At 27.8% G+C, this 23,459-nt stretch overlaps 3 protein-coding genes and 1 long non-coding RNA gene across 11 annotated transcripts in view; 2 read left to right on the top strand and 2 right to left on the bottom strand.

Moving 5' to 3' along the window:
- LOC129797484 (protocadherin-23) overlaps positions 1–23,459 on the bottom strand; it is a 953,251-nt gene that overhangs the window by 153,620 nt on the left and 776,172 nt on the right. The window lies entirely within an intron of this gene.
- The window catches only part of LOC129797474 (probable cationic amino acid transporter), a 261,906-nt gene that overhangs the window by 153,620 nt on the left and 84,827 nt on the right, over positions 1–23,459 (bottom strand). The gene's annotated exons all lie outside the window — the stretch shown is intronic.
- LOC129797486 (choline transporter-like 2) lies at positions 647–23,328 on the top strand. 5 transcript variants are annotated; one of them, XM_055840125.1, is made up of 9 exons: positions 647–871; positions 2,126–2,192; positions 18,360–18,482; positions 18,549–18,905; positions 20,125–20,249; positions 21,167–21,332; positions 21,410–21,638; positions 21,711–22,394; positions 22,484–23,328. In XM_055840125.1, the coding sequence occupies exons 2-9, from the start codon at positions 2,144–2,146 to the stop codon at positions 22,914–22,916; spliced, it is 2,166 nt and encodes a 721-aa protein (XP_055696100.1). In that variant the 5' UTR covers positions 647–871; positions 2,126–2,143; the 3' UTR covers positions 22,917–23,328. The 5 variants fall into 5 exon arrangements, with proteins under 5 accessions (XP_055696100.1, XP_055696102.1, XP_055696101.1 ...); XM_055840127.1 differs by having other exon boundaries at positions 687–867; XM_055840126.1 differs by lacking the exon at positions 647–871 and adding an exon at positions 1,183–1,459.
- On the top strand, positions 2,205–5,966 carry LOC129797805 (uncharacterized). The gene is made up of 3 exons (XR_008751352.1): positions 2,205–4,363; positions 4,488–4,573; positions 4,718–5,966. It is a non-coding gene; the product is annotated as an uncharacterized LOC129797805 (long non-coding RNA).

Below are 23,459 nucleotides of genomic sequence, written 5' to 3'. Positions count from 1 at the left end.
TCTTTTATATAATAAAAAAACACGAAAAGACATTAAAAAAAAAAAGTTATACAAAAGTAATCATTTCTTTGTGCGCAAAAGTATATAATGTGTAGGAGATAAAAGAAAAACGTTTGATATGCTGCATAGAAAAATATGTAAAAACAAAAATTAATTGAAGGGTTTGTCTTTGTGTAATAAAGAAGATATTACAAAATACTGATAGAATTTTGAATGCCAGATTAGCTCGGAATTTGTATATTTTAGCCTTTTTTGACGGAGGCATAATAAAGAGAATAAAAAAATGGAAACTGTGTATGAAGACTAAATTGTAGCTAAAGTTGATAAATTAAATCTTGTATATACATTTACATATATATCTATATATCTAATAAATTGAGAAAATAAATTATTTCTCTGATCAAGTGAGTAAAACAATATAAATTGTGTTTGTTGTGTTCTTTTTGTTCAATACAAATATATATAAAACAAACTAATTGGCATAAAAATGTTCCGCTCTAGACTCCAATTAATGCTTTTTCACGATATTCTCTTTCAGACTTATAGGAAATTTCTGTAATATGAGTAAGATGGCATTATAACCCACTGGGGCGCAGCCGAAGCACACTCTACGTATACTTTCTAAAAACCCATAGGCAGCCAGTATTATTGTGAGTTACTATGAGTAAAGCGGGTCTGTGTCCTCTTGTCATTCACTTTATTAATAGTTAAAAAGCACATGCAGAGTGGTCGTTTTAGTGAAATATTTTAAAGGAGCATAATATCACACAGAGATAATTCAGTGGACAATGAAAGTGGATGTAAAGGTGCTCAACGTTGAGTTAATAATATGACGAGTTTCTTCATTTGATTTTCACTCAACATCCAGTAGGTATTATGTATTGTGGTAAAAGCTTTTTATTGTGTCTCTCTCAGGGAACTTCGATTAAAGAAGCTTTTGTTGTAGTAAATAGTAAAAGCACGTGAAAATTTGATGAGAATCGTCCGTGAAATTTTAGGAAATTCCTTTATTCCAAGAGGTGGTAGTTCATTCGCCCATGGTATTTCCCAAATACAACTACATCAACATAAAGTTTTCTGATGCGCACAATGCGAGCATTCGTGGGAAGGCTGTGCAATGCTTTACTACCCAACCCAGACAGGAGTGGGGACGATCAGCTGATGCCACGCGCATAGCATTCATTTCATCGCGGATTTAGTTTAGAGTCTCACGGTCTTACAAAATTATTTCTATTTATCTTGGTATTAATCCAAGATTCCCATACCTATATATAATATACATTATAGTTTAATTTAGAATATTAGCATCTTTAAATACCCTTTTATTTAATATGCAGTGCTATCTCATACTCTATTTCTTCCAAGTGCTCGATTTTATTTCATTCCAATTTGGATGAGTGAAATTTGTGAAAACATCATCAGAGAAAAGGGTGTTCTAAAAGTGCGTAAATTATATTAGGTAATTATTTTGTGAAATTCTCCATTTCTTTTTTTTATTTTAATGATAGTCTTTAATTCATAAGGAAAAGTGTTAAACTAACAGTCAAAAAAGCTTCTAGTTTAGAAGGATGATAGCTTTCATTCTTTGTGAGAGATCAGACAGTGAATGAACTTTTGTGCATTAATGATGTTTGTGAAGGTTGAGAAGAAATCCATAAAAAAAATTAAAAAGTGATGAAAATCGAGTTTATGTGGATATATAACATTTTTTTGATATGTTATAAAATTAATATTCTATATAGATTTGCCTTAAACCTTCGAAGTAGCTATCATTACAAAATGAGTAATTCAACACTTCCCACATATTCTTATCAAGCAGCTAATTGAAAATACTCACTAATGATAAAAAGCGTCGTTTTTTTTTTTTTGCTTGAATAAGTGTACAAAGAGAGACTATATTGTCAGTCAAGTGTACACATCCGGCCTATCTAGCAGACTTAGAGGTCTGACAATGTCGGGATTTTCTTATTCGACCAGATAGACCACACAATTGAATTTAATGGTTGAGAAATTTTTGACTGTATTTATTATGACGTTAAAATGTGTTTTTTCCTCATTAACTAAACATGTTCTTGACACTGTTGATTACAATTGAAACTAATTAATTTTGTTTTGTGTTTTGTAGAAAAAAAATAGAGGACAAATGCCTTCACCACGGAATGATGAACGTGCCGTTCTTGCAAAAGACTACGGTAAGCTCTTTCTTATTCTATTCTAATACATATTTTATTATTTTTTATGAATACATAATAATATTCATGGTGACGAAGCACTTATAATACGTTTTTGATGATCTGTGTAAGTGATTCACCAATATAAAAAAAAATGTGATAGTATAAAATCATTTTTTTTTAGCTTTTTTGTATTCTTATCAATTTAGATGAAAAATTTTATGTGGGTGGTTATCAAATTTTAATTAAATATACAATAATTTTAAATAAAGAAAAAAATCATTGCCTCTATTATTCTAAAAATACATACTGGTACCTATATCAATAGAGTATGTCGATATATTAAATTTAATTTAAAGACTGAAATGTTTATAATTATTATCTCAATATGTTGGGAAACATTTCAAAGATGTGTTCTTCACGTTGATTTTAGAGAGACAGAGAGTGAGAGAATTTATTATTAGGGAAAAACAAAGACATTCGGACATATGATGTAAGCTCTAATGACGAAATTTCACATTATTACATGTGGTCATTATGAGGAAATTTTTTTCTCTTCAGGTCAGTTTTGCTCAAGGTTTCACCAAAAGACACCACGCTTAGAGAGAGAGAGGTCTTTGTGCTCATATTTTTCATCATATTACGCATATTACATTACATTAGGGAAATTATATTTTATTGTGTAAAAGTTTCGTGGTACATATCCTTATCAAGTATCATCGTAATATCTTCTAATAGGTCTAAAAGCAATTCATTTCATACATCTACCCAGTAAAGTGGGCTGTGGAGTCCACAAGTACTCCAGGGTGTGGAGTGCGTCCACTGTAGCTGCACAGTGGACGTATTTTGTGCAGTACCTCTACAGTGGGTGCACAGTATATCCACAGTAGTCTTATTTCCAAAGTCCACCGTGAATACAGAATGCGGAACTACAAATGCATCACCGTGGATCCAGATCCTGGATTCAAAAGTGCACATCCTAGATCCACTGTAACTCCACAGTCTGACTAGGATCTGCACTTTTTTTTTAATAATTTGGCCAAAAAATTTTGGGTGTCCGTGGGAAAAGTTTTGAAATCTTCCCGGAAACATTGCTTCCTCTACTTGTTAATGCCAAAGTGGCCAAGAGATTGGAAATCTGATCAGAGAACTTTCATCTCCTAGCTATTCTGGGTATCCGTGGGAATCTTTGAAAAAATCTTTCCGGGAACATTGCTTCCGCCACTTTTTGATGCCAAAGTGGCCAAGAGATTTCAGATCTGGTCACAGAACTTTCATCTCCTGGCCATTCTGGGTATCTGTGGAAAAAGTTTCGAAATCTTCCCGGAAACATTGCTTCCTCCACTTTTTTATGCCAAAGCGGCCAAGAGATTTCAGATCTGGTCACAGAACTTTCATCTCCTGGCCATTCTGGGTATCTGTGGAAAAAGTTTCGAAATCTTCCCGGAAACATTGCTTCCTCCACTTTTTTATGCCAAAGCGGCCAAGAGATTTCAGATCTGGTCACAGAACTTTCATCTCCTGGCCATTCTGGGTATCTGTGGAAAAAGTTTCGAAATCTTCCCGGAAACATTGCTTCCTCCACTTTTTTATGCCAAAGCGGCCAAGAGATTTCAGATCTGGTCACAGAACTTTCATCTCCTGGCCATTCTGGGTATCTGTGGAAAAAGTTTCGAAATCTTCCCGGAAACATTGCTTCCTCCACTTTTTTATGCCAAAGCGGCCAAGAGATTTCAGATCTGGTCACAGAACTTTCATCTCCTGGCCATTCTGGGTATCTGTGGAAAAAGTTTCGAAATCTTCCCGGAAACATTGCTTCCTCCACTTTTTTATGCCAAAGCGGCCAAGAGATTTCAGATCTGGTCACAGAACTTTCATCTCCTGGCCACTTTGGGTATCTGTGAAAAAAGTTACGAAATCTTCCCGGAAACATTGCTTCCTCCACTTTTTAATGCCAAAATCTTTCCGGAAACATTGCTTCCTTCATTTTCTCATGCCAGAATGGCCAAGAGATTTCAAATCTGGTCACAGAACTTTCATCTCTTGGCCACTTTGAGTATCCCTCGGAAATTTTTTTAGTGTTTCCGCCAAATATCTGCGCGGCGCTAGTGTTTGTGGAAAAAAGTGCAAAAATGGTGGGACGCTGCAATCGCTGTGATGGAAATTCTCAATTTTTGGTGGAAAAAAGCATTGTAAGTATGTTTTTCTTCTATTATCTTGTGTATAAAAGGTGATAGAATGATTGCGTGGTGGAGGATAAACAAGTATCCAAGGTATTTTCATGAAAATCCTAATATTTTTTTCACATATTTTTAGGTTATGTTTTTTTTTCTTCCCGGACGTCCCGGACGTCCCGGACTGTAAAACAACACAAAAGTACTCCGGAAAATACTAAATATCATGTAAGTTTTATCAAGCAACATTTCCCCTAAATTTTTAAGCTTTTCATTGCATTATTTTTAACAAATAATTAGTTTTGTAACGAAAACTTCGATTTTTTTTCTATTTTTGGGTGATGTCTTTGATTTTCGTCTATGTGGATGCAGATTACAAGCGTAATGCCGTACATGAATCTCAATCCGGCAGACAGGCGGCGGCATTAGCTGCGCGCAATCACCATCGACTTCTTCCGTACAAAGTGATGAAGACAAATCCTGAATATGTCGCCCTCCAGCTACTGTTGAGGTGAAGAAGGAAGATCTTAAAGCTGTGCTGCGGTGCAGCAACCGGAAGCAGCTGTTCAGGAGAATTACAAAAGCAGAACGTTTAAAAGCAAAAGCCAGAGCAATAGAAGCAGCTAGTTGAGGAAGAAGAAGAGCGTAATAAGGTGAAGGAAGCTGCTCAGGAGGTTGTTGAACGCTCTTTGTACCTAAGATGCAGAAAGAAGAAGCCAAACTGCCTATTATGCCAGTTGTGAAGGAACAGAGAAGGAGCGAACAGTTGTCTTTCATCGTGTTCTCACGGGCATGGCGACGAGAATTGAGGAGAACCTCCAGGAATTGGGTGAGCAGCAAACAATTTTGGACAATTTCTTCTCTAAGGATTGTTGTCGATTACGTCAGGACTATTCTCTATACTATCATGTGAGGAGTGTCACCTTTCAACGTTTCCTGGCGGAACAGGGCTTCGACATGACAAAGTTGCAGGACATCTGGGGGAAGGACAAACGCGATGGAATCAAAGTGACCGTTCCGGGGCTACGGGAACTCAAGGAGGATGACAAGAAGGACCAATGAAACCAGTGAAACAATCAGCAACATCACAATGGTGAAAACCATCAGAATAACATGGCAACAATCATCAGGGTGGTCGCACCAGGGGTAAAAAAATTAATTAACAGAAAAGGATCTTTTAAAAATATTTAATTAATTAATTTGTTAAAAATAAGAATCGTTTTCTTTAAAAAATTTTTGAATTAAAAATGTTTCTTTTTCTTCTTAAGAACTTTTGAGTATTTTGAACGAAGAAAAATTCTTGAATTAATTTGTGAAGAAAGATCTTTTTCCTTTTAAAGAATTCTTGTATTAAAAATGATTTATTTTCTTCTTAAGAACTTTTGGGTTATTTGAAGGAGAAAGAATTCTTAAATTAATTTGTTAAGAAAGATCTTTTTCTTTTTAAAGAATTCTTGTATTAAAAATGATTCATTTTCTTCTTAAGAACTCGGGTTATTTGAAGGGGAAAGAATTCTTAAATTAATTTGTTAAGAAAGATCTTTTTCTTTTTAAAGAATTCTTAAATAAATTTGTTAAGAAAGATCTTTTTCTTATAAAGAACTTTTGGGTTATTTGAAGGAGATCGAATTCTTAAATTAATTTGTTAAGAAAGATATTTTTCTTTTTAAAGAATTCTTGAATTAATTTGTTAAGAAAGATCTTTTTCTTATAAAGAACTTTTGGGTTATTTGAAGGGGAAAGAATTCTTAAATTAATTTGTTAAGAAAGATCTTTTTCTTATAAAGAACTTTTGGGTTATTTGAAGGAGAAAAAATTCTTAAATTAATTTGTTAAGAACGATATTTTTCTTTTTAAAGAATTCTTGAATTAATTTGTTAAGAAAGATCTTTTTCTTTTTAAAGAATTCTTAAATTAAATTGTTAAGAAAGATATTTTTCTTTTTAAAGAATTCTTAAATTAATTTGTTAAGATATTTTTCTTTTTAAAGAATTCTTGAATTAATTTGTTAAGAAAGATCTTTTTCTTATAAAGAACTTTTGGGTTATTTGAAGGAGAAAGAATTCTTAAATTAATTTGTTAAGAAAGATCTTTTTCTTTTTAAAGAATTCTTAAATAAATTTGTTAAGAAAGATCTTTTTCTTATAAAGAACTTTTGGGTTATTTGAAGGAGAAAGAATTCTTAAATTAATTTGTTAAGAAAGATCTTTTTCTTTTTAAAGAATTCTTAAATAAATTTGTTAAGAAAGATCTTTTTCTTATAAAGAACTTTTGGGTTATTTGAAGGAGAAAGAATTCTTAAATTAATTTGTTAAGAAAGATCTTTTTCTTATAAAGAACTTTTGGGTTATTTGAAGGAGAAAGAATTCTTAAATTAATTTGTTAAGAACGATATTTTTCTTTTTAAAGAATTCTTGAATTAATTTGTTAAGAAAGATCTTTTTCTTTTTAAAGAATTCTTAAATTAAATTGTTAAGAAAGATCTTTTTCCTTTTAAAGAATTCATGTATTAAAAATGATTCATTTTCTTCTTAAGAACTTTTGGGTTATTTGAAGGAGATAGAATTCTTAAATTAATTTGTTAAGAAAGATATTTTTCTTTTTAAAGAATTCTTGAATTAATTTGTTAAGAAAGATCTTTTTCTTATAAAGAACTTTTGGGTTATTTGAAGGAGAAAGAATTCTTAAATTAATTTGTTAAGAAAGATCTTTTTCTTATAAAGAACTTTTGGGTTATTTGAAGGAGAAAAAATTCTTAAATTAATTTGTTAAGAACGATATTTTTCTTTTTAAAGAATTCTTGAATTAATTTGTTAAGAAAGATCTTTTTCTTTTTAAAGAATTCTTAAATTAAATTGTTAAGAAAGATATTTTTCTTTTTAAAGAATTCTTAAATTAATTTGTTAAGATATTTTTCTTTTTAAAGAATTCTTGAATTAATTTGTTAAGAAAGATCTTTTTCTTATAAAGAACTTTTGGGTTATTTGAAGGAGAAAGAATTCTTAAATTAATTTGTTAAGAAAGATCTTTTTCTTTTTAAAGAATTCTTAAATAAATTTGTTAAGAAAGATCTTTTTCTTATAAAGAACTTTTGGGTTATTTGAAGGAGAAAGAATTCTTAAATTAATTTGTTAAGAAAGATCTTTTTCTTATAAAGAACTTTTGTATTAAAAATGATTCATTTTCTTCTTAAGAACTTTTGAGTATTTTGAAGGAGAAAAAATTCTTGAGTTAATTCGTTAAGAAAGAAAGATCTTTTTCTTATAAAGAACTTTTGGGTTATTTGAAGGGAAAAGAATTCTTAAATAAATTTGTTAAGAAAGATCTTTTTCCTTTTAAAGAATTCTTGTATTAAAAATGATTCATTTTCTTCTTAAGAACTTTTGAGTATTTTGAAGGAGAAAAAATTCTTGAGTTAATTCGTTAAGAAAAAAAGATCTTTTTCCTTTTAAAGAATTCTTGTATTAAAAATGATTCATTTTCTTCTTAAGAACTTTTGGGTTATTTGAAGGAGATAGAATTCTTAAATTAATTTGTTAAGATATTTTTCTTTTTAAAGAATTCTTGAATTAATTTGTTAAGAAAGATCTTTTTCTTTTTAAAGAATTCTTAAATTAATTTGTTAAGAAAGATATTTTTCTTTTTAAAGTATTCTTGAATTAATTTGTTAAGAAAGATCTTTTTCTTATAAAGAACTTTTGGGTTATTTGAAGGAGAAAGAATTCTTAAATTAATTTGTTAAGAAAGATCTTTTTCTTATGAAGAACTTTTGGGTTATTTGAAGGAGAAAGAATTCTTAAATTAATTTGTTAAGAAAGATATTTTTCTTTTTAAAGAATTCTTGAATTAATTTGTTAAGAAAGATCTTTTTCTTTTTAAAGAATTCTTAAATTAAATTGTTAAGAAAGATATTTTTCTTTTTAAAGAATTCTTGTATTAAAAATGATTCATTTTCTTCTTAAGAACTTTTGAGTATTTTGAAGGAGAAAAAATTCTTGAGTTAATTCGTTAAGAAAGAAAGATCTTTTTCTTATAAAGAACTTTTGGGTTATTTGAAGGGAAAAGAATTCTTAAATAAATTTGTTAAGAAAGATCTTTTTCCTTTTAAAGAATTCTTGTGTTAAAAATGATTCATTTTCTTCTTAAGAACTTTTGAGTATTTTGAAGGAGAAAAAATTCTTGAGTTAATTCGTTAAGAAAAAAAGATCTTTTTCCTTTTAAAGAATTCTTGTATTAAACATGATTCATTTTCTTCTTAAGAACTTTTGGGTTATTTGAAGGAGATAGAATTCTTAAATTAATTTGTTAAGAAAGATATTTTTCTTTTTAAAGAATTCTTGAATTAATTTGTTAAGAAAGATCTTTTTCTTATAAAGAACTTTTGGGTTATTTGAAGGAGAAAGAATTCTTAAATTAATTTGTTAAGAAAGATCTTTTTCTTATAAAGAACTTTTGGGTTATTTGAAGGAGAAAAAATTCTTAAATTAATTTGTTAAGAACGATATTTTTCTTTTTAAAGAATTCTTGAATTAATTTGTTAAGAAAGATCTTTTTCTTTTTAAAGAATTCTTAAATTAAATTGTTAAGAAAGATATTTTTCTTTTTAAAGAATTCTTAAATTAATTTGTTAAGATATTTTTCTTTTTAAAGAATTCTTGAATTAATTTGTTAAGAAAGATCTTTTTCTTATAAAGAACTTTTGGGTTATTTGAAGGAGAAAGAATTCTTAAATTAATTTGTTAAGAAAGATCTTTTTCTTTTTAAAGAATTCTTAAATAAATTTGTTAAGAAAGATCTTTTTCTTATAAAGAACTTTTGGGTTATTTGAAGGAGAAAGAATTCTTAAATTAATTTGTTAAGAAAGATCTTTTTCTTATAAAGAACTTTTGTATTAAAAATGATTCATTTTCTTCTTAAGAACTTTTGAGTATTTTGAAGGAGAAAAAATTCTTGAGTTAATTCGTTAAGAAAGAAAGATCTTTTTCTTATAAAGAACTTTTGGGTTATTTGAAGGGAAAAGAATTCTTAAATAAATTTGTTAAGAAAGATCTTTTTCCTTTTAAAGAATTCTTGTATTAAAAATGATTCATTTTCTTCTTAAGAACTTTTGAGTATTTTGAAGGAGAAAAAATTCTTGAGTTAATTCGTTAAGAAAAAAAGATCTTTTTCCTTTTAAAGAATTCTTGTATTAAAAATGATTCATTTTCTTCTTAAGAACTTTTGGGTTATTTGAAGGAGATAGAATTCTTAAATTAATTTGTTAAGATATTTTTCTTTTTAAAGAATTCTTGAATTAATTTGTTAAGAAAGATCTTTTTCTTTTTAAAGAATTCTTAAATTAATTTGTTAAGAAAGATATTTTTCTTTTTAAAGTATTCTTGAATTAATTTGTTAAGAAAGATCTTTTTCTTATAAAGAACTTTTGGGTTATTTGAAGGAGAAAGAATTCTTAAATTAATTTGTTAAGAAAGATCTTTTTCTTATGAAGAACTTTTGGGTTATTTGAAGGAGAAAGAATTCTTAAATTAATTTGTTAAGAAAGATATTTTTCTTTTTAAAGAATTCTTGAATTAATTTGTTAAGAAAGATCTTTTTCTTTTTAAAGAATTCTTAAATTAAATTGTTAAGAAAGATATTTTTCTTTTTAAAGAATTCTTGTATTAAAAATGATTCATTTTCTTCTTAAGAACTTTTGAGTATTTTGAAGGAGAAAAAATTCTTGAGTTAATTCGTTAAGAAAGAAAGATCTTTTTCTTATAAAGAACTTTTGGGTTATTTGAAGGGAAAAGAATTCTTAAATAAATTTGTTAAGAAAGATCTTTTTCCTTTTAAAGAATTCTTGTGTTAAAAATGATTCATTTTCTTCTTAAGAACTTTTGAGTATTTTGAAGGAGAAAAAATTCTTGAGTTAATTCGTTAAGAAAAAAAGATCTTTTTCCTTTTAAAGAATTCTTGTATTAAACATGATTCATTTTCTTCTTAAGAACTTTTGGGTTATTTGAAGGAGATAGAATTCTTAAATTAATTTGTTAAGATATTTTTCTTTTTAAAGAATTCTTGAATTAATTTGTTAAGAAAGATCTTTTTCTTTTTAAAGAATTCTTGAATTAATTTGTTAAGAAAGATCTTTTTCTTTTTAAAGAATTCTTAAATTAATTTGTTAAGAAAGATCTTTTTCCTTTTAAAGAATTCTTGTATTAAAAATGATTCATTTTCTTCTTAAGAACTTTTGAGTATTTTGAAGGAGAAAAAATTCTTGAGTTAATTCGTTAAGAAAAAAAGATCTTTTTCCTTTTAAAGAATTCTTGTATTAAACATGATTCATTTTCTTCTTAAGAACTTTTGTGTTATTTGAAGGGGAAAGAATTCTTAAATTAATTTGTTAAGAAAGATCTTTTTCCTTTTAAAGAATTCTTGTATTAAAAATGATTCATTTTCTTCTTAAGAACTTTTGAGTATTTTGAAGGAGAAAAAATTCTTGAGTTAATTCGTTAAGAAAGAAAGATCTTTTTCTTATAAAGAACTTTTGGGTTATTTGAAGGGAAAAGAATTCTTAAATAAATTTGTTAAGAAAGATCTTTTTCCTTTTAAAGAATTCTTGTATTAAAAATGATTCATTTTCTTCTTAAGAACTTTTGAGTATTTTGAAGGAGAAAAAATTCTTGAGTTAATTCGTTAAGAAAAAAAGATCTTTTTCCTTTTAAAGAATTCTTGTATTAAAAATGATTCATTTTCTTCTTAAGAACTTTTGGGTTATTTGAAGGAGATAGAATTCTTAAATTAATTTGTTAAGATATTTTTCTTTTTAAAGAATTCTTGAATTAATTTGTTAAGAAAGATCTTTTTCTTTTTAAAGAATTCTTAAATTAATTTGTTAAGAAAGATATTTTTCTTTTTAAAGTATTCTTGAATTAATTTGTTAAGAAAGATCTTTTTCTTATAAAGAACTTTTGGGTTATTTGAAGGAGAAAGAATTCTTAAATTAATTTGTTAAGAAAGATCTTTTTCTTATGAAGAACTTTTGGGTTATTTGAAGGAGAAAGAATTCTTAAATTAATTTGTTAAGAAAGATATTTTTCTTTTTAAAGAATTCTTGAATTAATTTGTTAAGAAAGATCTTTTTCTTTTTAAAGAATTCTTAAATTAATTTGTTAAGAAAGATCTTTTTCTTTTTAAAGAATTCTTGTATTAAAAATGATTCATTTTCTTCTTAAGAACTTTTGAGTATTTTGAAGGAGAAAAAATTCTTGAGTTAATTCGTTAAGAAAGAAAGATCTTTTTCTTATAAAGAACTTTTGGGTTATTTGAAGGGAAAAGAATTCTTAAATAAATTTGTTAAGAAAGATCTTTTTCCTTTTAAAGAATTCTTGTGTTAAAAATGATTCATTTTCTTCTTAAGAACTTTTGAGTATTTTGAAGGAGAAAAAATTCTTGAGTTAATTCGTTAAGAAAAAAAGATCTTTTTCCTTTTAAAGAATTCTTGTATTAAACATGATTCATTTTCTTCTTAAGAACTTTTGGGTTATTTGAAGGAGATAGAATTCTTAAATTAATTTGTTAAGATATTTTTCTTTTTAAAGAATTCTTGAATTAATTTGTTAAGAAAGATCTTTTTCTTTTTAAAGAATTCTTAAATTAATTTGTTAAGAAAGATATTTTTCTTTTTAAAGTATTCTTGAATTAATTTGTTAAGAAAGATCTTTTTCCTTTTAAAGAATTCTTGTATTAAAAATGATTCATTTTCTTCTTAAGAACTTTTGAGTATTTTGAAGGAGAAAAAATTCTTGAGTTAATTCGTTAAGAAAGAAAGATCTTTTTCTTATAAAGAACTTTTGGGTTATTTGAAGGGAATAGAATTCTTAAATAAATTTGTTAAGAAAGATCTTTTTCCTTTTAAAGAATTCTTGTATTAAAAATGATTCATTTTCTTCTTAAGAACTTTTGAGTATTTTGAAGGAGAAAAAATTCTTGAGTTAATTCGTTAAGAAAAAAAGATCTTTTTCCTTTTAAAGAATTCTTGTATTAAAAATGATTCATTTTCTTCTTAAGAACTTTTGGGTTATTTGAAGGAGATAGAATTCTTAAATTAATTTGTTAAGATATTTTTCTTTTTAAAGAATTCTTGAATTAATTTGTTAAGAAAGATCTTTTTCTTTTTAAAGAATTCTTGAATTAATTTGTTAAGAAAGATCTTTTTCTTTTTAAAGAATTCTTAAATTAATTTGTTAAGAAAGATCTTTTTCCTTTTAAAGAATTCTTGTATTAAAAATGATTCATTTTCTTCTTAAGAACTTTTGAGTATTTTGAAGGAGAAAAAATTCTTGAGTTAATTCGTTAAGAAAGAAAGATCTTTTTCTTATAAAGAACTTTTGGGTTATTTGAAGGGAAAAGAATTCTTAAATAAATTTGTTAAGAAAGATCTTTTTCCTTTTAAAGAATTCTTGTATTAAAAATGATTCATTTTCTTCTTAAGAACTTTTGAGTATTTTGAAGGAGAAAAAATTCTTGAGTTAATTCGTTAAGAAAAAAAGATCTTTTTCCTTTTAAAGAATTCTTGTATTAAAAATGATTCATTTTCTTCTTAAGAACTTTTGGGTTATTTGAAGGAGATAGAATTCTTAAATTAATTTGTTAAGATATTTTTCTTTTTAAAGAATTCTTGAATTAATTTGTTAAGAAAGATCTTTTTCTTTTTAAAGAATTCTTAAATTAATTTGTTAAGAAAGATATTTTTCTTTTTAAAGTATTCTTGAATTAATTTGTTAAGAAAGATCTTTTTCTTATAAAGAACTTTTGGGTTATTTGAAGGAGAAAGAATTCTTAAATTAATTTGTTAAGAAAGATCTTTTTCTTATGAAGAACTTTTGGGTTATTTGAAGGAGAAAGAATTCTTAAATTAATTTGTTAAGAAAGATATTTTTCTTTTTAAAGAATTCTTGAATTAATTTGTTAAGAAAGATCTTTTTCTTTTTAAAGAATTCTTGTATTAAAAATGATTCATTTTCTTCTTAAGAACTTTTGGGTTATTTGAAGGAGAAAGAATTCTTAAATTAATTTGTTAAGAAAGATCTTTTTCTTTTTTAAGAATTCTTGTATTAAAAATGATTCATTTTCTTCTTAAGAACTTTTGGGTTATTTGAAGGAGAAAAAATTCTTGAGTTAATTCGTTAAGAAAGAAAGATCTTTTTCTTATAAAGAACTTTTGGGTTATTTGAAGGGAAAAGAATTCTTAAATAAATTTGTTAAGAAAGATCTTTTTCCTTTTAAAGAATTCTTGTATTAAAAATGATTCATTTTCTTCTTAAGAACTTTCGGATTATTTGAAGGGGAAAGAATTCTTAAATTAATTTGTTAAGAAAGATCTTTTTCTTTTTAAAGAATTCTTGTATTAAAAATGATTCATTTTCTTTCTTAAGAACTTTCGGATTATTTGAAGGGGAAAGAATTCTTAAATTAATTTGTTAAGAAAGATCTTTTTCTTTTTAAAGAATTCTTGTATTAAAAATGATTCATTTTCTTCTTAAGAACTCTTGGGTTATTTGAAGGGGAAAGAATTCTTAAATTAATTTGTTAAGAAAGATCTTTTTCTTATAAAGAACTTTTGGGTTATTTGAAGGGGAAAGAATTCTTAAATTAATTTGTTAAGAAAGATCTTTTTCTTATAAAGAACTTTTGGGTTATTTGAAGGAGATAGAATTCTTGAATTAATTTGTTAAGAAAGATCTTTTTCCTTTTAAAGAATTCTTGTATTAAAAATGATTCATTTTCTTCTTAAGAACTTTTGGGTTATTTGAAGGGGAAAGAATTCTTAAATTAATTTGTTAAGAAAGATCTTTTTCCTTTTAAAGAATTCCTGTATTAAAAATGATTCATTTTCTTCTTAAGAACTTTTGAGTATTTTGAAGGAGAAAAAATTCTTGAGTTAATTCGTTAAGAAAGAAAGATCTTTTTCCTTTTAAAGAATTCTTGTATTAAAAATGATTCATTTTCTTCTTAAGAACTTTTGGGTTATTTGAAGGAGATAGAATTCTTAAATTAATTTGTTAAGATATTTTTCTTTTTAAAGAATTCTTGAATTAATTTGTTAAGAAAGATCTTTTTCTTTTTAAAGAATTCTTAAATTAATTTGTTAAGAAAGATATTTTTCTTTTTAAAGTATTCTTGAATTAATTTGTTAAGAAAGATCTTTTTCTTATAAAGAACTTTTGGGTTATTTGAAGGAGAAAGAATTCTTAAATTAATTTGTTAAGAAAGATCTTTTTCTTATGAAGAACTTTTGGGTTATTTGAAGGAGAAAGAATTCTTAAATTAATTTGTTAAGAAAGATATTTTTCTTTTTAAAGAATTCTTGTATTAAAAATGATTCATTTTCTTCTTAAGAACTTTTGGGTTATTTGAAGGAGAAAGAATTCTTAAATTAATTTGTTAAGAAAGATCTTTTTCTTTTTTAAGAATTCTTGTATTAAAAATGATTCATTTTCTTCTTAAGAACTTTTGGGTTATTTGAAGGAGAAAAAATTCTTGAGTTAATTCGTTAAGAAAGAAAGATCTTTTTCTTATAAAGAACTTTTGGGTTATTTGAAGGAGATAGAATTCTTGAATTAATTTGTTAAGAAAGATCTTTTTCCTTTTAAAGAATTCTTGTATTAAAAATGATTCATTTTCTTCTTAAGAACTTTCGGATTATTTGAAGGGGAAAGAATTCTTAAATTAATTTGTTAAGAAAGATCTTTTTCTTTTTAAAGAATTCTTGTATTAAAAATGATTCATTTTCTTCTTAAGAACTCTTGGGTTATTTGAAGGGGAAAGAATTCTTAAATTAATTTGTTAAGAAAGATCTTTTTCTTATAAAGAACTTTTGGGTTATTTGAAGGGGAAAGAATTCTTAAATTAATTTGTTAAGAAAAATCTTTTTCTTATAAAGAACTTTTGGGTTATTTGAAGGGGAAAGAATTCTTAAATTAATTTGTTAAGAAAGATCTTTTTCTTATAAAGAACTTTTGGGTTATTTGAAGGAGATAGAATTCTTGAATTAATTTGTTAAGAAAGATCTTTTTCCTTTTAAAGAATTCTTGTATTAAAAATGATTCATTTTCTTCTTAAGAACTTTCGGATTATTTGAAGGAGATAGAATTCTTGAATTAATTTGTTAAGAAAGATCTTTTTCCTTTTAAAGAATTCTTGTATTAAAAATGATTCATTTTCTTCTTAAGAACTTTCGGATTATTTGAAGGGGAAAGAATTCTTAAATTAATTTGTTAAGAAAGATCTTTTTCTTTTTAAAGAATTCTTGTATTAAAAATGATTCATTTTCTTTCTTAAGAACTTTCGGATTATTTGAAGGGGAAAGAATTCTTAAATTAATTTGTTAAGAAAGATCTTTTTCCTTTTAAAGAATTCTTGTATTAAAAATGATTCATTTTCTTCTTAAGAACTCTTGGGTTATTTGAAGGGGAAAGAATTCTTAAATTAATTTGTTAAGAAAAATCTTTTTCTTATAAAGAACTTTTGGGTTATTTGAAGGGGAAAGAATTCTTAAATTAATTTGTTAAGAAAGATCTTTTTCTTATAAAGAACTTTTGGGTTATTTGAAGGAGATAGAATTCTTGAATTAATTTGTTAAGAAAGATCTTTTTCCTTTTAAAGAATTCTTATATTAAAAATGATTTATTTTCTTCTTAAGAACTTTTGGGTTATTTGAACGTGAAAGAAATGAATCTTTTAAGAATAATTAATGTATTAATTTGTTGCGAAAAAGGATCTCTTTTTTATATATTAGGTAACTCTTGAATTAAAATGATTTTTTTTTTCAATGTAAAAAAATTTTAAAGTATCTTGAAGAAGAAAAGAATCCTATAAGAATATTTAATAATTTTTAAAAAAAAAAGGATTTTTTTTAATTAAAATTAATTCTTAAAAAAATGTTTTTTCTATGTAAGAGAATTTTAAAGTATCTTCAAGAAGAAAATAATCCTATAAGAATATTTAATTAATTTGCTAAGAAAAAAAAAGGACTAATTAATAAAAAATGTTGTGAATAATAGTCAAAAATTTAGAAAATGTAAATTTTTAAAAATTTGAAGCTGAAATTATATATAACATGTATTTTTATGTATAAAAGTAATGTAAATTTTTAATGTAAATGAATAATAAAAATAAATTGATTTTTATGAATTTCTAAGACTTTCACTTATTTACTAAATGCTTATTTAGCATTTTTAAATACATTTATAAGTCAAAAAATATGTAAAAAGCAAGAAAACCCAAAAAAAAATTTCTCCAGGATCTGGATCCACGGTGGTGCATTTGTAGTTCCGCATTGTGGATCCACTGTGGACCTAGATGTTTTACTGGGTAATAGAAGGGGGACTGATTTCGGAAAAAAAGATTAGGAAAATCGCATTTCCCGGTGGGATAATGCAAAGTCCATAATTTGTGAGAATATTGTAGGGTAATAATTTCATTTTATTTTTATGTGATTCTATTAAGTTTTTTTTTTTACAAAAAGTGAAAACTGGCGTAGGTTTATGGCGATGGTAGACAGTGAAACAGAGAGTTCTCTCGTGAGAAAAAAATCCAACGCTTTCTCTCATCAAGTTCAAACGCTTCGCAAGTCTCAACTAAAGTGCTGCAAATAAATGATTTTTATTAGATTTTTTTTAAAAATAAAAATAGATAGAACACAAAGATCGCATTCAAGAGATCATCGGTACTAATACAGCTCGGCAAAACACGTTTAACTCTAACACAACGTGCAAATAGATCACGTTGATCAGTTCGATCGGGAAATTGATATTTTATCAGTAGAAGAGCTTTTATATTAAACTAATTATTAGTTTTCCCCGTTTTCCCTAAGTAAAGCAACAACAGAACATAGATCGAGAGACTGTCCATGCCTTATGTTCCATATTAAATATCAGGGACTGCAATATTTATTTAATTATTTTATATACAAGTCTGTTTCGGAAAATAAGAAAAATAAACAAATTTTTACAATTTTCCTTGCAATCAACATGTTACTCACGCCTGTCAGGCACTCTTGAAATTTAATCTGATTGTGGCGATGAAGAATCGCATTCAATTACAGCAATGGAAATACTATCTTTTAAAAGGGAATTACTAATGACTCACAGCTATGCGCAAGATAAGAAATAAAATGAACACAAATAAGAAAATTACTTGATAGTGTTGCTTGTGTTACACAAACATTGCTAGATCACTCATTTTATCTAATTTCACAAGTTTTACGCATGCGTTGTCTAAAAGAGATAAAAGTGATTCCGCGAAAGAACGTTGTGCATTATATATTGTACAAGAAATACTCTAAATAATAATAAAGTATTAGTTTATTATATTTTCTTTATAAAAAAATATGTTGTATGATTAAAAGTTCCGCCGCAGAAGTGGTTGTTTTTGGAAATATTAATGCGAGTAAAAGTTATCACGTGAATTTAATAACATCAATTATTTACGTCGACAGTTATGACCTCCAATAATTTCTTTTAAAGAATGTCAAAAAGTGCTTTTTTAGTGGTTTTAACCACATAGTATGCATAACGTTCTTTTGCTGATAATAAGAAAAATGCTTGACAATGCATATGTGCGTGGCCATTTTATAGATAGCAAATAATTTATCGAAAAGTGACTTTATAATGAAAAGTTCATTAAGTGAATATCATTGCAATTAAAGTCATTAAGTGAAAGCAACAATATTGTAAATGTAGTATGTCATAAACATTTTCTAGAATTTATAAATTTATTGTTGGAGAAACTTGAATTATTAAATAGCAGATTCAGTTTACTTGAATTGGAAAAATGGGGTGTTGTTCCTGTTGTGCCGAAGAGGCGCCAATAAAGCGCAATGGGCGCAACACTGAAGAAGATGATAGAGTTAGAGAAGAGAGTGATACACTATTGTATAGTGAGTGATTTTTGTATGATTATTGTTTAACCATAAGAATATTTTTAAAAACTCTTTAATTAATTTATCACTGTTCATTTTATTTTTTTGCAGGCGAGCCTATGAAATATGACCCAAATTTCAAAGGACCACTGAAGAGTCGCTCATGCACTGATATAATATGTTTGCTCCTATTTATGCTCTTCCTCATTGGATGGGGTATAGTTGCTGCGTACGGTGAGTATTAGAATGTTAAGATCCTTAAAATTAAGAACTTTTCTATTTACCTTTAAATTTTTTCAGCATATAAAAATGGTGATTTAGCACGTCTCCTTATGCCAACTGACTCCCAGAATAATCGCTGTGGGGTTGACAGTAATGTGCTCAATAAGCCCTATCTCTTTTTCTTTGATCTCTCACGGTGCGTGGATATTACGACACCAATCAATGGATGTCCCACACCACAGGTTTGCGTGGAAAAATGTCCAGAGAGCTCTTTTCTCTTCGACATGGTATCTGAGAGTGAATCAATTGATAATCTGAGGAATCTTCTAATCTGTGATGCCACCGTCAATAAAAATGATATCACATCGTATGCAATAGCCAAAGAATATGTAGATAACAATCGATGTGCTCGGTGGTATCTTCAGAGTGTTCCATGTAAGCCTTATTTTAATATTCACTACCTTCTAATATTTGCAATTTTATTTGTCTATTTTGAGTGTTTTGTGCTTAAGAGAGTGTGAAACATTAAGATTCATTATTTAAAAGTTATCTTGTGCTTTCGTATATTAAAGAAAAGAGATTTTTTTTTAAGAAATTTACCTTTTGTATTTTGTGTGGTAAAAAAGGAATTTAAAATTGCTTAAGAGACTTTCCATTTTCCGCTGGGATCGGCTGGGAAAAGCAACTCAAATTTTTCCCAAAAATGCAAAAACGACGTCACTATTGTGCTAATTTTATCTCTTTTAATGTATTTTTCATTTTTAAAGTTTTCAGATTGATTTAAAAAAAAACAATTTACTTGAATATACGAGCAACACGCTGCGTGAGCTTAAAATTATTATTTTATCTGTGATTTTGATTACGCTCGGAATACACAGTCATTAAACTTCCAGCTAAAATAAATTGTGCTTGTTTTAGTTCTAAAAAATCAAACTTGAGACATTGCTTTAGTATTTTATAAATATTTAATGCTTATTTTTGTTATTGTTTGTCATTTGTGATTGTTCTGGGTTTCATAATTAGTTTCTTTTGCATTGTGTAGTCCTCAATCGATGCATCTCCGATCTGCTAACAACTAGTTGTCCCAGGATCCCCAAGTCCCATTTGGACAGTTTTAGGAATGGTATTGATTCAGCTAGTTCATCGATATTCACTATGCTTGGCTATCAGAGGCAACAAGAGCCAAATAATCGAGAACGATTGCCACCTGTGGCTGTGAATGAGCCCGCCGTTCAAAAGTGCGAGGAAAATCGCAGGATCGGCCGTGAGATTATCTTCGATAAAGTTAAAAAGACCGACACATATTTAGCCCGTTTTATGGGAAACACCCTGGCTCACATTACCAATCAAACGGAAGCCTATCAGGTGCTAAACAGTTATCATTTTCCTCTTACACTTGCCACTTATCCATTATTCATAAATGGCATTCACTTTAACACACTAACTTTAATTTTTTTTCACAAATCTATTACTGCTTGTATACAACATATCATTTTATTTGTTTATTTATTTGTTAACTATTTCACGGTATCTTGAGGCATGGTTTAAGTGTTTTCTTTTGTTATTTCTTTTTACAAACTTGGTTGTTTTTTTAAAATTTATTTCTTCACTGCTTTTTCTTAGTTAAGCATTATTCTTCTTTCCTTTATTATAGTTTATGGTCGGTGCATTCCATTTGATTTTGAAAGTGCTAGGCAAATTTTAGAAACAATTGCACTTGAATTGCAAAATCTCATACAAGCTGTGGATCATATTAAAATCCTTGCTACCATCAATGGGGTAAGATATTCTCTGCATACCTACATTATTTACCATTTTCATGTTAAGATATTTGAAGATTCTCAATATAGTTCTCACTCGAAAATATTTGAGGACCTTTTAGATTTTTAAGTTCCGTCAATTCTTTTAAGAACCGTTCTAAAACCTAAAATTTTCGTTTTTGATATTTTTTTTTGTTTTTGAAAAAAATACGTCTCAAATACGGATGAATATAAGTGGTTAGTCTATCATTCTAAAATATTTTATAAAAATCAAGAGTTCAATTCTTCTTTTCCAGTTTTTAACAGAGTTTTCAAACAACATTGAGATTTAGTGTTAAAAGATTCCAACGCTCTTTGAATTGATCAGAAATTGTCAAACGATCTTGATTTTCATCCCATTTCTTAATTTTCTCTTAAATAAAATGGATTTTATGTTAAATCTATATGCAAATGCATGCAAAGAATTGCAATTCACATTGTATGCTTGGGTTTTAGGTTTTAGGTTGTAGTTAAGTCGGTAAAGCATGTTATTTTTTAGTTAAAGTTGTAAACTAATTTTACTAATTCTAGTATTCAGTAATTACTTTACATTAACTACTTCAAGAATTTATTTTAGATTTATTGACAAATATTCTAAAAATAACTTAAAATTGGAAATTAGATTATGATGAGTATCTTATCCAGAAAATCTTCTCAATAAAAATTAATTCTACTCTATAAAATTCACATCTTCTCTAATGCGAGTGAGAGCTATCCCACAAAACTGACCTCTTTCTTATTTATATTTTTATTTATTATTCTTTTTATTTCTTTTTAAATATGCATCATGAATTTATAAATTTTAATTTAAAATACTCACCACACCAAAGAGGAATTGTAAAGTAGTCCTGAAATAATTTTTTTTTATCATTTTACTAATTACCTCAATCATTGCAGGTTGGTCAGATGGTGGTTGAAGATGTTATGGATTCATGGTTGACAATCCTAATTTCTCTGGGCATTACAATGATAGTTTCGTTGCTTTTCATTGTAATAATGAGATGGGTTGCCGCTCCCGTGATTTGGTTAACAATATTCGGTGTTATTGGAATTCTTGGATACAGTAAGTCAACTGATCTTCATATACCCCAGATTTGGATCAATGAATATCTTGAATTTTCAATTGTATTTTTTTTTCAGTTATTTACTACAGCAGTACAATGTACATTGAATTAAAAGACAATCCCGTATACACCAGTGCTCCTGGAACAAATATTAATGCACTAATCAAATCTTACTTGGACAACAAAAATACTTGGCTGTACATTCTCATTGGCGTATCTATAATTCTTTTGATTATATTGTTACTGGTTGTGGTACTACGAAAGAGAATCGTGATTGCAATTGCACTTGTTAAAGAGGGAAGCAAGTACGTTAAAACTAAAATTGATAATTTTGGATTTAGATTGACTAAATTGTGATTTTCTTTACTAATTTCTAGGGCAGTAAGCTCAACGACATCAACAATATTTTTCCCACTGTTTCCTTGGACACTTTACCTGCTCGTGATTGCTTTTTCGGTTGCAGTAGGTCTCTACTTGGCATCTGTTGGAGATCCCGTTTACCGTGTTGTGGGACTCAATGAAACAAATCCAGATGGATGCGTTTGTACAGGACCACCTGAAGGAATTTATCAAAATGGTCATCATTGCACCCCTGACTTATTCCAACAGCATTGCCGGGAACCTATTACCGGCTCATTCTTTCAGCAGAGAAACGGTCAATGTCGCACAGCATCATGCCATTTTCAGTACATTGATAGCCCAAAAATTGTTGGGTACTTCCATGGGGTCAATGTTGTGGGATTCTTCTGGTTACTCTTCTTCGTATCAGCCTTCAATGAAATGGTTCTTGCATCGGCCTTTTCAACGTGGTACTGGACTTTCCACAAGTCTGATGTTCCCTTTTTCAACGTAACAATCTCCATGGGACGGACAATACGATACCACCTAGGAACACTAGCATTTGGATCACTTATCATTACAATTTGTCGGATTATTCGATGTATTCTGGAATATATCGATCACAAACTCAAAAAATTCGATAATGAAGTTACAAGAGCAATTTTATGCTGCTGCAAATGTTTCTTCTGGTGCTTGGAAAAGTTCCTCAAGTTCTTGAACAGGTGAGATATTTTTCAGATCTTTTCCTTTATAAAAATGATAGTGATTTAGACGTTTCGAATAATAAATTATCTTTTTTTTTTCAATACAGAAATGCCTACATCATGTGCGCAATTCATGGGAAGAATTTCTGTTCAAGTGCCCGGGATGCTTTCAATTTGCTCATGAGGAATTTCTTGCGTGTGATAACGCTGGACAAGGTCACAGATTTCCTCTTCTTTATGGCCAAAGTACTGATTGCGGCAGGAATGGGAGTAGCAACGCACTACTTCCTCAAGAGTCCGCACAGTACACTCGATCTTAATTATACATTCGTCCCCGTAATTATTGTAGCAGTTGGGAGCTACCTCATTGCATCCATATTCTTCTCAGTGTATTCCATGGCTGTGGACACACTCTTCCTGTGTTTCCTTGAGGATACAGAGCGGAATGATGGATCACCTGAGAAGCCCTACTTTATGTCTATGGAGCTCATGAGGATTCTGGGAAAGAAGAATGAAGTGCCCCGCCACAGATATCGATAAGAAGAGATTTGCGTTTATAAGATTAATTTAAAATAGAGAAAGGAAAGAGAAGGTTGATCTTTCAGCAGTCTAAGACTGTATGTTCAGCAAGTTCCTTTTTGAACTAAACTAGTATGTATGTGATTTTTCTAAAAGATGTATTAAAATTTATATTATATATAGAATGTATACACGGAGGGTTTTTCGAAAAGGACAGTCTCTTTAAATCTGTTATGGGAAGAATGCAATAACTAAATAAAGAAAATCAAAGCTCACAAAAATATCAAAGGCTAAATAGAATGTGAAATGTTTATATACCTAGTTTTGTTTTGTACAGGAATGAACATAAATTTAGGTCACATGAAAATGTTGTATTATTATTTTATTGTATCACTGAGCAGTAAAATAAAATTTTGGGAAAGTATGTACTGTATACATATTGTATTATCTAAATTAAAATTTAAATAAATATATTGAAATTAAATTCAGAAGTATCCGCTATAAAAAAATCTTGCGCATTTGATTCCCAAATTGAAGATATTGAAATTTAGTAAAAAAAAAAAC

Source organism: Lutzomyia longipalpis, chromosome 1 (genome assembly GCF_024334085.1).
Source record: "Lutzomyia longipalpis isolate SR_M1_2022 chromosome 1, ASM2433408v1".
Taxonomy (NCBI): Eukaryota; Metazoa; Arthropoda; class Insecta; order Diptera; family Psychodidae; genus Lutzomyia; species Lutzomyia longipalpis.
The sequence above is the reverse complement of the archived record's forward strand: the minus strand, read 5'-3'. Positions and strand labels throughout refer to the sequence as shown.